This window comes from Excalfactoria chinensis, chromosome 5 (genome assembly GCF_039878825.1).
Source record: "Excalfactoria chinensis isolate bCotChi1 chromosome 5, bCotChi1.hap2, whole genome shotgun sequence".
NCBI lineage: Eukaryota > Metazoa > Chordata > Aves > Galliformes > Phasianidae > Excalfactoria > Excalfactoria chinensis.
Genome location: NC_092829.1, coordinates 10028321 through 10041896, shown reverse-complemented (window position 1 = coordinate 10041896; position 13576 = coordinate 10028321). Strand labels below are relative to the sequence as shown.

At 46.4% G+C, this 13576-nt stretch overlaps 1 protein-coding gene across 1 annotated transcript; it reads left to right on the top strand.

Annotated features, from left to right (window-relative positions):
• The first annotated feature begins 498 nt into the window (after positions 1-498).
• On the top strand, positions 499-1982 carry DIO3 (iodothyronine deiodinase 3). Its single transcript, XM_072338326.1, has one exon. It carries the CDS (start codon positions 659-661, stop codon positions 1481-1483), a length of 825 nt encoding a protein of 274 aa, XP_072194427.1. The 5' UTR covers positions 499-658; the 3' UTR covers positions 1484-1982.
• The last annotated feature ends 11594 nt before the right edge of the window (positions 1983-13576 follow it).

Genomic DNA, 13576 nt, shown 5'->3' with positions numbered 1-13576 from the left:
CCCGCCTCGTCCCGCTCTGCCGCCACCGCGGGAGGATGCGGCGCGTCCGCGGGTTCGAGCCCCCCCCGTGACCCCGAGACGCCGGGGCGGGGGTCCGCGCCCCGTGCCAAGGGTCGGCCGGGGCAGGGGTCGGCCGGAGCCGGGGGCGAGGAAAGGAGGCGCGGGAGAGGCGCGGCGCGGCGCTCGCGGCACCGTCCCCGTCACCTGCGGGCGCTCCCGGGACGACGCGCCGCCGGCGCTGCCCCAGCCCCGCTCCGCTCGGGGGTCCGCGCCGCGCCCGCCGCACAGTCCGCGGTGGGGCCGCCGGAGGAGCGCGCGCCGCTATCCGCGCCGGGACCCGGCGGTGCCCCGCGTGGGACTCTCCGCCGGTGTCTGACAGCGGCCGCTCCCTGCCTCGTCGCACGTCCCCCGCGGCTCCCGGCGGGGCTCTCTCCCCTTTTGTCTGTGTATTTTTAGGTCATTAGAGTGGAGGGGTAGGTAATCCCCAGGCTCAAGTTCCAGAGGGGCGGGTTCTGGCCGGAGGTGGAGTCACTTTTCATTTAAATCCCCGACTATAAAATGGGCTTAAAGAGAAGCGGGATCTCAGCCGTGCCGAGCAGACCCCGGCACGCAGGGTCCGGGGGGGCGGGCAGCCCTGCCCGCAGCAGCCTCCGCGGCGATGCTCCACTCGCTGGGCGCTCACACCTTGCAGCTGCTCACCCAGGCGGCCGCCTGCATCCTCCTCTTCCCCCGCTTCCTGCTCACCGCCGTGATGCTCTGGCTCCTGGATTTTCTGTGCATTCGCAAGAAGATGCTGACGATGCCCACGGCGGAGGAGGCGGCCGGAGCCGGCGAGGGGCCGCCCCCCGACGACCCTCCGGTCTGCGTGTCCGACTCCAACCGCATGTTCACGCTGGAGTCGCTGAAGGCCGTGTGGCACGGGCAGAAGCTGGACTTCTTCAAGTCGGCGCACGTGGGCTCGCCGGCCCCCAACCCCGAGGTGATCCAGCTGGACGGGCAGAAGAGGCTCCGCATCCTCGACTTCGCCCGCGGCAACAGGCCCCTCATCCTCAACTTCGGCAGCTGCACCTGACCCCCGTTCATGGCCCGCCTGAGGTCCTTCCGGCGCCTGGCCGCGCACTTCGTGGACATTGCCGACTTCCTGCTGGTGTACATCGAAGAAGCGCACCCCTCCGACGGCTGGGTCAGCTCGGACGCTGCCTACAGCATCCCCAAGCACCAGTGCCTCCAGGACAGGCTGCGGGCGGCGCAGCTGATGCGGGAAGGGGCGCCCGATTGCCCCCTGGCCGTAGACACCATGGACAACGCTTCCAGCGCTGCCTACGGCGCCTACTTCGAGCGGCTCTACGTCATCCAGGAGGAGAAGGTGATGTACCAGGGCGGCCGAGGACCGGAGGGCTACAAGATCTCGGAGTTGCGGAGCTGGCTAGACCAGTACAAAACCCGGCTCCAGAGCCCCGGCGCGGTGGTCATCCAAGTGTAAAAAGGACCCGGCAGAAGGCGCGGGGGGAGAGAGGAGAGCGGGCGGACGAACGCGGGGGGGCTCCGCGCCGAGGCTGCGTGCGGGCGAGATGTGCCATAGTCCTTTCTCTATTCAAATCATGTTGATTTGCCAGCCACGCTCTGTCAATACTGTATTTCCATGTGCGTTTTGTAAATAACTCTTTTTTTTTTTCTTTTTTTTTTTTCTTTTTTTTCCTCTTGAGAAGCGTTTACTATTTTTTAAGGAGGCTCTCTTCCTTCGGGATCTGTTCCCAGCTGCGTGTGTGCGCGGGTGTGTGTCTGAAAAGTTGTGTACAAGTGCTCCGTGCTGCCTAGCAAGTGCTAACTGGGATTTCTAGTATTTCTTTGTGATGACCGATTTTGAAATGGGTTTCTCTAATGCCAGGAAATCGTGTCTGATGTTGTCAAGTACTAGAACTGCCAATAGCCAGAGCTGAACGGAATGTCCTATTTATGGGGGGGTTTTGTAAGACGTTCGTTCACCTTTTTTTTTTTTTTTCTTTTTTTTTTTAATGAATTTTTTAAAATAATAAAGGTTGAGTAAATACACATCTAACCTTGTCCGTCTCTTTCTATCTCGCTTCAGAGCGCCGCATCCCCTTTCCCTCCCGTCCACCTTCTCACTTCCTCTCCGCGGCCGAGGAGCGGCTGCCGCCGGAGGATGCGCTGCCGGGTGCTGCGGCGGGACGCGGAGGAGAAGGGGACATTGAGACGCTTCCGGGGTTCCTGTGGGACGGGGGGGACGCGGTCCCGGCTGGGGACGCCCTATCGAGGCGCGGGGGTGGGGGGCGGGGTGCGGAGAGCACCTGCACGTCGGGCAGCCCCGCTGCGCACCGCCTCAGAGGGCGGGGAACAGCGCTCCGCAGCCCGCAGGTGATGCCGAGCTGAGAGCCTCCCCGCAGACCCTCGAGCGGCTCCACGGCCGCGGCGGGACGGGACGGGGCTCCCGGTCTTTGCAGCCTCCGGCGGGGTTCGACGACGGTTCCCACCCGCAGGTGAAGGCAGAGCGGACCCCGCGGCTCCGCACGGTTCTGGGCAACGCGAGACCGCCGGGGGGGGCGGCGGCCCGAAGCGGGCGCTGAACGCGGAGCGCGACGCTCCCCACAAACCCTAAAGCCGGCGAAGGGATAACTCCGCTGCCGCCCTGGTAGAGGGAAATGTGCCGGTGCTCGAGCTGCTCCCGGCGGCGGCTGCGTCTCACCTGGTGTCCTCATCGCCCCACTCCCCTACGGAACAAAGCGGCGCTTCCCCAGCCTCTGCCTCGTCCGGCAAACTGGGCTGCCCCTTACGTAAGGACGGAGACGCTCCGCTACCGTGAAGCATCGTTCTCGAACGGGAGGACCCGGGCGGGGCGCGGCGAGCTCCGAGCAGGTGCCGGTACCGGTGCCGCTCCCTGGCCCCCGAGCCCCGCAGCGCCGCTCCCGCCCCGAACCGCCTGCGCAGAGCGGGAGCCGCCCCCAGCCCGAGCGCGAGGATGGGTCCGGACCCTGGCTCGGTTCTCCTCGCTTTACAATAACGCCCTTCTGTGCTTTCGCACCTCGCCATCCCTCCTCCTCGCCCTCTCTTGGCACAATTCAGCTGTCATTGGAGCTGCGGGCACCCCCCGGCGCGTCCCCGCCCGCCCCCAGGATTTTGGTCAAAGGGTACCGGAGGTCAGGGCTGTTGTTGGTTTGTTTCACTTCTCACCAAGTCAGCTTCGAAGCTCCATTCCTCCTTTACACCCAACACAGAGCTCTTACTTATCACTTTCTCTCTAATCACAGCATCAGGAGAAAAACGTGCTGTGAAAGCCCGGAATCCTTGAAAGACATCACACTTTTCCCTTGATCAAATCAAAGTTATCTGCTCCTATTATATTCTCTGTTTAAGATGAATCATAAAATGAATCAGCTCCGCTGAGCTTCCGGGTGGGCACTTGTTGGGCACAAATTAGAACAAGATGCTTTGCATCCCAGAAGTCTGGGGGGTCCGGAGCCTCTCTAGCTGATACAGAGCACCAAGAAATGCCCTATCTTTATTATTTTTGTTGCCTTTCCATCCCCTAAGTGCCTGACAAAGAGAAGGCAGAGAGCAGCAGAGATTTATCGGCAAGAGATCTAAGTGGTGATTGCGTGTGCTGTCAATAATTAATTGAATTACGCCCTCAGCATAATCACATGCAGTCCTCGGGCTGGGAGGGGAAGAGCAAGGAGGAGGCTGTGTGGTCAGAGGGGGATCTCAGGACATGGTCCCAGTCATTACATGTGATGTAACATTGCAATCTGGTGCGTTCTGAGGCACAAATGGGGAAATACAAACGAAACCAACCACTCGAGTGTTATTTGCTTTACAACAGACATGCAGCAATAGCACTTGTTTTCAGTGTTTAGTTTTTTGTGGCTTTTTTTTTTTTATTTATTTATTTTTTATTTTTTTTTACTATTCATTTTTGTTGCCAGAAATCCAAAGGTATTTTACGATGCCAACCGAAGATGTGCTGGTCAAAGGTGCTTTACAGTGCATCGTAAAACACTCCTGACTCTAAGCTGTCAGCTTCATATTGTTCACCTTTCAGAAACCCAGTTAATTCTGTGTTCCTGATGCTTGAAGTAAACTGGAAGAAGAAATTAAAATCAGCCCAGCAAACATCAGGCATCCAATACAAATGAAGAAGTGACGCACTGAAAGGATCTCACAAGCAAATTCTTACCCCAGCGCTAATTTTTCTGTACTTCTTCCAGTCACAAGGGAGATCAGCATATCATTATTAATTTATTATTTACTAAGAGCTGTTAGAGTGCTCTTTTGGTACACAAACGCAGGAAAACAAAGAGCTTGATTCATTTCTCTCCTAAGTTTTGCCCTGGTGTGACTTCAATGACACGGGTGTAGTCACTTCAGCACCACCTGGGTGTAATTATGATCAAAATCTGGGCTATTGCACTTCCTTTGCTTTCCTAATGGTTCAAAACCTCTATTTTTCTACAGTGTGCTGCGGAAGACAAGACAGCTGTTTGCAAATAGAGCTCCAAAATCATTCTCAAGTTCCTCCTCACCAAGTACCAGCATCTTCCATCCTGCCAGCATTCAGCAATGCAAGTGCATTTCCCCACCATCTCGCACCCCTCCTGCAGTGTGAGCATTGCACACCCACTGTTCCGTGCTCCTTTGCACTCACATCCTCCCATGGTATTGAGATTTACATCAGGTATCCTTCTGTTTCAAACACTTCTCAGCATCCAGATGCTGAAAGAAATTCAGCACGTGTGTCCTCCTTTGCAAATTTCTCCTTTCAGACTAATGCTTGATGACAGTTCTTGAAAAGGAGCTCATTTATGACCTTCGCTTAATTGACTACTCCACGTATCTTTTGTCCCCGTGGCCAACCACCTGCTTCTTCAGAGACAGCGGAAGTGGTTTACAGAGGTAAATGCACCAACAATCAATGGCCAAAACATCTACACTAGAATAGCAAGCATCACTCTGCACCTGCACGTTACTTCATGCTTCAGTAATGTCAAAATATCAAGACAAGGATAAGTCCCTCAGATAATATGTTTTATATAAGAAATCTTCTCAGGGTCAGAATGTGCAATGCTTCTGCTCACAAAATTAAGGATCTCAGAGTCTGTTCTTGTACTCATCAAACAAAAGACTGGGCCCATCTTTGTATCCTCTCTTTTCCAACTTAATAGAATTGCAGAACAGCTTCAGATGGAAGGGACCCTAAAGATCATCAAGTTCTCTCCTGAGGGTGCCTTGTTTATGCAAATGAAAGCCCACACCTGTAAGCAGGAAGCATTTACTTCTATTTCCTTTCACGTAATAAACACTCTCACCTCAAAAAGACCTTTAGGATGTGGCCAGATGGATTAAGGTAGTTCAGCCTCCAACACATTGCTCCCCCATACCCAGAATTACCTCAACACAGAGGTGATCCCCAAATATCTAATAAGGGACACATCTGATTGTGGCAGTTCTTACTAGAGATGTTCAAGAATGAGTTGGGCACATGGGCACTGGCAGAAGGGGATTCCCATCACCTACTGTAGAGTGATGGGCACTATGTTCTGTAAACAAATTTCATTTTTACAGAAAAGCACAGGTATGAAGGGCAAGGACCACGATGCAGCTTTCTGCTTCTTCTGGCCATCCTTTCTCTGACACTTTCTTAGGCTCAGAGAGAATCTGATGCAGTCTGCCTTTGACCAAACTTTCACATTCACTTCAAGACAGCTACAGTTCCAATCACATTCCCATTGGCTTGGAGACTCTTGCTTTTTGTTGTTGTTATTTTTGTCTGAACAGTCAGGATGTAAATTCCTTGCAGCAGCCAAAAATGAGTATAATCCATCACTTCCAGGTTGTCAAGCTCAGTTCTCCAAGTGATGTGCCACTCTGGAATTTCAGCTAGCTCTCGAAGCACAGAACCTCATTTCAGGTACCATAAACGTGGGGAAAAAAAAAAAAAACTATACTAAAACATCTTTCAGAACTTTCTCAGAGCTCATGTAACTTCAGAAGTGTAATTATGCTGAAGATAAAAATCAATGCTGGAGGTCTGACGGTCAAAATAATTTCCAAGTATAAAAGTCATTATGTAAACTAAGGATGTACTTTAAACACACATTTATGAAAAATAACATTATGTAATAAAATCTGAAGGCATGGATTACTTTTTAAAATTCTGATCAAGGAACTGACCCTTCTAAAAACTATGAGACTACAACTAAAGGAATTCAAAGGAAGGAAAATATGGTTTTGAGTAATCTCCTTCCATGTGTGATGAAGGACAATCAGGAAAGAATGGGGTGTAAGTCCTTGTCAACTGGATGTGTAACACATGGACATAGAGAACATGCTGTGCTACTCACACTTCAGACACATGCATACAATTGCAAACAGAGTTCAAAATTAGTCCAAAGTGGTTTTGGAACATTTGAAAGGGAGAGGCAGGGGACTGCACATTTTATAGAATGAGATATTTGTTTCAAAGAGTGGCAACTGTAAAAAAAATTAAGCAAGTTACCAAGTGAATTTCTACTCACTCCAAGTGGGACGCAACCACTTTATGTATGTCGGCAAATCATCAACACTTCTGGGGATGTACAGAATGTTAGGTGGAACTCAGCTGACCCATTTCCTGTATTTTGTTTTATTATAATTTACTTTTTATCTTGACTGTTATCACCTTGTCCAGAACGCATACCACTGAACTGATTAAGCTAACCTTTTTATTTCATGGTCACAGATATAACATTTATTTGCCAGCATTCAGCCAATCGGTGCATCGCAGATAATAATCTCCCAGGGCACCAAATTCAATAGCTTTGTCCTCCTGACGAGAGCACAGTCAGGGTAAACAAAAACAAGAAAGGTGTTTCTAAAGCTTGCAGCCATCCCTCAGAACTCCTACACCCATGAAAGACTTGATTCACAAGAGGAGTTTGGAGAAACTCAGCAGTGATATAGAGGTAAAACTGAAATATATTGGCATGTGCTAGAGAAATACATCCCTATTTCCTGAAGTTGGTAGAGGTTATCTAGTGGTACAGTATCAGCTCTTCCCATAGAAATGGTTGGAAGCTGGAAAGATCTCCCTTGGCTAAATCTAATCCATAGGAAAAAGAAAAGACAAAGGAAAAAAAAAAAATCAGGCTTTAGTTTGTCTTTCCAGTATCATGATTAATTTCCAGATTCCAGATCTCCAAAAGTAATGCGTCTACTTATTTCCTTGGAAACTACAGTGGACACAAGGAGCACAACAACACTAGTTGGTTGAGCAAGTCCTCAGCTACAAGAAGTTATTTTTCAACATAGCTACCACCATTCACTGCATTTTTGCTAGCAGTGAACAAAAGCCTGCATGCCACGCTCAGAAATCCACACCGGTGGAGGAAACCCACTGTTACTACTGATAAAATGCACCACCCACCGCCTCACTGTGCTCACATCCACTGTTCAGTATCCATAAATGTTCAGCAAGTGTCAGTAAATGTCAGTGGGTGCCAATTTTTCTCCATGCAGGAATTCGATGACACACTTTGCTCCACAAGCATTTCCATGTCAGGTGCCATTCTGCCAGACCACCCCTCTGCTGCTATTTGTCACATGGCAACAACATGTCACAGAATGTTGTTGGGAAGGTTCAGCCTCTACTGCCACACCACCACCATTTGCCTCTGACATTGTAGACCAACATCATAAAACAGGAGGCATTACTTTCAGAGCAGCCCATGTAGCTGGTAGGGTCTCCAAGTGAGACCACATCTTTGCACTACAGATGTAGGAGATACAGCCCAAAGGGGAGAATGATGAAATGAAGAAGCCTGTTGTCTGCGTCCCTGGTGCAGCCCATGACAGTTGGCAGATGCATCTGGGTAAGTATCGCCTGTGAAACCTGGTGCTATTTTTGATGCCAGGTGAACAATAAGGGCATTCATTGCAATTCCCAGGTCATTCATTTTCAGATGGTGCATGTGTCATCACTGTAAAATGGAATTTGCCTATTTTTTTTTTAAGAAAAGAAAGCAACACTTAAGCCATACTTCTGAGTAAGTTAAAAGACACCCGAGGGTATGATTGCCTTGTGTGCTGCTCTTGTTAATAAGGCCTACGAAAAGCATCACTGGATGGGATTATAATCAACTGCTGCTTTAATGCAGACAATCGAAGAAGGCTCCTCGCTGATGTTTGTAAATTCATTATTAAGGACACCACTCAAGAGTCATTTGGCACAACATTTTTTATGCAGAGAACAGAGAAGTGCAGTATTAGCTCCTGAGTGACTGGATGAGTTGTACAGCCATTAATGGACATATCAGAAAACGTTTCCCAGATTTGACTTATCTCCTACACAAACTCAGAAGATGCAGACTGTTTTGCTGTTATTTACTCAAAATGTTGGTCTATTTTTTCACCCTGTCCAAGATCCCGTTAATTTGATAACCTGGTATCATCAGGCATTGTGCACTTTGCTGCTGACTCTGAGATCACAAGAGTCTGGCTGTGTTCACCACGTATTATGAAACCTACAGGATGATGAGAGCAATTTAGTTGCACTAATCCTGTAACAGACAAACATTTCTCAGTTCAGTGCTTTGAGAAATGAGGGAATCGGTAGATTGCAATTTCACTAAAGCTGGACACATTTTTGGATGAATGTTTAATCCACCCAAAATGCCAATTCAACCTGGCTAAAATCCTGACAATTGCAAAATTATTCACACAAGTATTCATTAGAATATAAATACAATAAAACTAAAAACAAAAACCTAAGTCCGTACTTTAATTATAGACCACTTCCCCCCCCCCCCCCTCCCCATGTAAGGTATTTCCAATGCATCTAAATTTCATTTGCCAGAAAAGAAACACAAAAAATTAAGTTTCATTTTCCATTCTGGCCAACTCAAGAATCTCCATTTTCCTGTTAGACAGACGAAATAAAATTCACATTACTCAAATTCACTGCTCTGTAGTCTTTCTTCCTGTTCATGAATCGTTCATGAACTGTTTATGATTTGTTAATCTATTCTTTATCCACGCACTTCATCAATCAAATTGCATGAACAGATTTCAGCCAAGAACATATCAACTAATTGCTCACTTTGGGTATTTATTTAACTGCGTTATACAGCCAGCACTTACACCAACAGTGTCATATTTGCTCCACTGCTGGATATGTATGTTGGGCTTTAAAAGAAAGGAAGTACCAAATATTGAGTTATGATGTGAATTTTCAGAGAATAATGGTTAGTTTCTGTCCAGTTAATGATACTATCCACCTTCAAGCCATCAGCATGTTTTTAGTTTCATGAACTGACATATGTAGGTTGCTCTGAAAGTAATGCCTTCTATTTATTTCCCTGGAAACTGCAGCAGATACAAAGAGCGCAATAACACTACTTGATAGAGCAAATTCTTAGCTACAAAGCAGTATTTGTCAGCATAGTAACTGCCATTAACTGTGCATTTACCAGTGATGAACAAGAGCCCGCACACTGCCCTCATAACAAACTGCACCAGTGGAGGCTACTCACTGCTTCACAGCTGATATGACAGCATCATCACTAGGAAAACATTGCCCACACAGTCCAGCTTTCACTGTGCTGATATCCCATGTTTGATCTCCATAAACATTCAACAAGCGTCAATGAATGTCAATGGGTACCATTTTTTCTGCACTGTAAAAGTTCAGTAACATACCTTTGCTTTATATGTACTGCTACGTCAGATGCCATTCTGTCAGACTGCTCCTCTGCTGTTTGTGGCAACAAAACATAACAGAATATTGTTGGGCAGGTTCAATCTCTACTGCCATACCACCAACATTTGCCTCTAACATCGTAGGCAAACATCACACAATAGGAACTTTACATTCATGAAGCATGCATACAGTTGATGGGACAGACAGGACAACAAAAATACTTCTTTACAAAAAAAGAAGTTTTGATATCAGTATTTAGACTTCCGGCATAATTCCCAGTCTCCCTCCTGAGAGGGAGACCTCTCACAAAGGTGCTCACTCAGGATATAAATCAGATACGTTACAGGAAATAGCCAAAAAAAAAAAAAAAAAATCAGGTGTGTCATAACTGTGAGGCTACCGTTTGTTTCCAGATCATTAACATTCTTCTTTATTTTATTCTGACCAGACTGTCTATTCTGACTTGAGAAACCTTCCCAATGCAAATTTGCTGCTAGCCAATACATTCCCACATAAAAAAAGCTGTTTCCACAAATGAGAAATTCACAAACAACAACAACCAAAATCATTCAAAAGTTTCAGACTCTCCCCAGGACAGACTTGCAGAGCTGCACGAAGCTGCTTTCATTGTCTGATTGGCCAACATGTTTACATATCTTCCCCTGCTGCACACGCGGCCAAGCATTGTGTAGGCAGACAAGCTGGCCAATAAAATCTCAAACAGCAGTGAAACATTCCCATCAGTGCAAGCAACAGTTCTCATTACAAATAATTGTCTTGTCATCTCTCCCTAGGCTCATTCTCTTTCCTTTCTTTCCCTCCTGCCTGCATTTCCTCAGAGATGTTCCCTCTCCACCAGCAGAGCCTTTTGTTACTTCTCTGCAGCTCTGCTGCCCTCCATTCTGAAATCTGGCATTACAGTGAAACTTCCAAGAATTCCATTCTCTGAAGCATTATGAGTCACACTGTAGTCTTCAGCAATATTTTTAAAACGCCAATGTTTTTTTAATCACTCTTGAGACCCGCAGAAGAAAGTAAGGATATTATCTTGCTAACTTACAGTCGTGGTTGTTTTTTCTCTTGCCACCCACACTCTCTCATCTTTCTCCAGATACTCTGCTCCAGCCTCTCAATAGTGCAGGCATATGGTATTCAAACATGCCAGAGTCTGACTTCAGGTTTTAGTCATTTTTTTTCCTGTAAAAAGGATGGAGGGACATTAAGCCTACAACCCTTTGAGCGTTTCCTTTAAATAAGAGGTATTTTAAGGTCTGTGTTTTAATGTGGTAAAACAAATAAACACCATATCTGAGGACGAACACATCACATCTAATACCAGAAATGCCATATCATTAGAGTTGGTGCAGAATTTATGGGTGCAACTGGGTACATAAGAAAGGGAGAATTCCTGCCTCCCTCTTGCCACGAATTCCAAGTAAGCCTTATAACAGGGGAGCCAGTGGTTTGCAAGAGCTGCAGCTCTAAATACCGTTCCTGATAATTACACCGTTTTTGTTTGTTTTTTTTTTTCCTACTTGAAGAGCTTTCCATTTTCGCGAGGAAAAAAAAGAGACATTACTAAGCTACAGTAGGTTCACAGTTTATTTACATCGTATTTCAACTGTTTTGCCTTTCTTTTGTGCATGAGGGATAAGGCACCTTGTATTACAACAGACGTTTCAGATTTAGGGTGGATGTCCCTTACATCGCTGCTATCTGCCCTGCAGAAGCTCATGTGATACTCTGAATAAATAAACCTCAAGCTGAGTGCATAACGCTGGAGAATGGGCATTTGATGAAGAGGATCCCTAAAGACAGCAGTTATCTGAGCTTCAGGAGAGAACAGCTTCTCGCACGGAGCGTTCAGGGATGACATCTGAAAAACTGCCAGGAAATAAGAGAACGAAGAGACCTAAATTCCAAATTACCAGCTGATCACATGAAGAAAGTACTTCCTTAGGTCTCAAAAGTTTCTGAAAAATGGTCAGCGAGTTTGCCTGTGCAAGAGAGCCTGTTTGGAGAGCACTGCAAAAATAAACACATCACTGAGAAATAGAGGTAGGATGGGTGAGATTTGCTTAAGAAAAGGTGAGAACAGTGCTAAGTGAAAGAGAAAAGAATCCATATTAAACGCTAGCATTAGCGCAGTAAGGCAGCAAGCTGCAAGTGATTAAGGATCTTCGGAGTCAAAGTTAAGTGAAGGGATTCATATGCACACACTCACACACACACTTGTTTGTTGATTAAAAAAAATGAAGCACAATCATATTGAATCTGCTGATGCTACATTCAGCTCGAATAGGGCCTTTTCATTCCATTGACTTGTACACAAAATTGTGGAAAAGCAACAAACTTCTTTCCTTTTAGTAGAGTTTTATTCCTTCTCCAGGCACCTTTAAGAAATCTTGGCCAGTTTTTTTTCAGTTGATTGTCCTGATCCTAAACTTTTGGTGCATGCTGCAATTACAAGGCCAACATGTTTTAAAATTACTTTACTCATTGTGATTTTTCAATATGAAACAGAAAGAGATTGATTTATAAAGTCATAGAATCACCAAGTTTGGAAAAGACCTCTAAGATCATCCAGTCCAAGCATCCACCTACCACCAATATTTCCCACTAAGCTACATCCCTCAGTACAACATCTAAATGTTTCTTGAACATCTCTCAGGTTGACGACTCCACCCCCTCCCTGGGCAGCCTCTTCTCTCTGAGAAGTACTTCCTAACATGCAAACTGAATCTCCCCTGGCACAACTTCAGGTCATTTCCTCTAGTCCTATTGCTGCTACATTAGAGAAGAGGCCGACCCCCACCTCACCACAATCTCCCTTCAGGTTGTTGTAGAGAACAATAAGGTCACTCCTGAGCCTACTCTTCTCCAGACTGAACAATCCCAGTTCTCTCAGCTGGTCTTCATAAGGCTTTTCTATGAGGCTGGCCAAAAAAATTAGCACAGTCACCTAGCATTAAGCTTTTCAATCCATATTTAGTATCCCTGGTGCCAATTAAGCTGTTATTCCTCAGTAACAGACATCCATATATCTTAATGAACATCTGTTGTATACAATACAGCTAGAACTCCAACTTTTTAATGTCTATAATTATCATTATAGGTTCAGGGGCCCACTTAAAACAGGTATCCAGTTTGGGACGCTTGTCTTAAAACTGTAGCAGTGATAGGCTGAGATCTTTGGTAACTGCTGATGTTGTTGATCTAGAGATTTCAATTTCTACTTCAGTTTTGAGGGATTTCTCTTCTTCACTGAAGTTATCTTAATCAAAAGACCACTTACTTTAGCTCCTTGTGTTTCCTTATTTTATACTACTTCTAAGAAAAAGAGTGTCTCATCCTGGTCTGAACACCCATAACTGGAATTCAATACCTTCATCAGTGCAGGATGCAACAGGCACTACAGAGAATTTGTGGTGCCTTGGACTACATGAACTTAGAGGTCTTTCCCAAACTTGGTGATTCTATGACTTTATAAATCAGTCTCTTTCTGTGCACAGAAGAGGCCTCTGAGCACCTGATGGAGCTGTGGGCGTCCCTGCTCACTGCATGCAGTTAGACTGGATGGTCTGTAAGTTTCCCTTCCAATGTAAACAATTCTATCAGTCTATGCAGTGGGCAACAGACTTAGCAAAGAGAATTCCATCAGTCAAAAATCAATAGCAAAAAAAATTCCAGATTACTGTGAATCATTCCCCTGACTGGCCTTCATACTACCTCACACTGGCTTTTCAGGATCAATTAAAAACAGGTGGCACTTGCACTATTTCTGTTTGTATAAAGCAAGCCAAAATTCAGCATTGAGTTGCTACATATTCAACTGCAGAAAATGGTAACTACACAAGTAATTTGCATGAATTCATGCATACTTTTTCA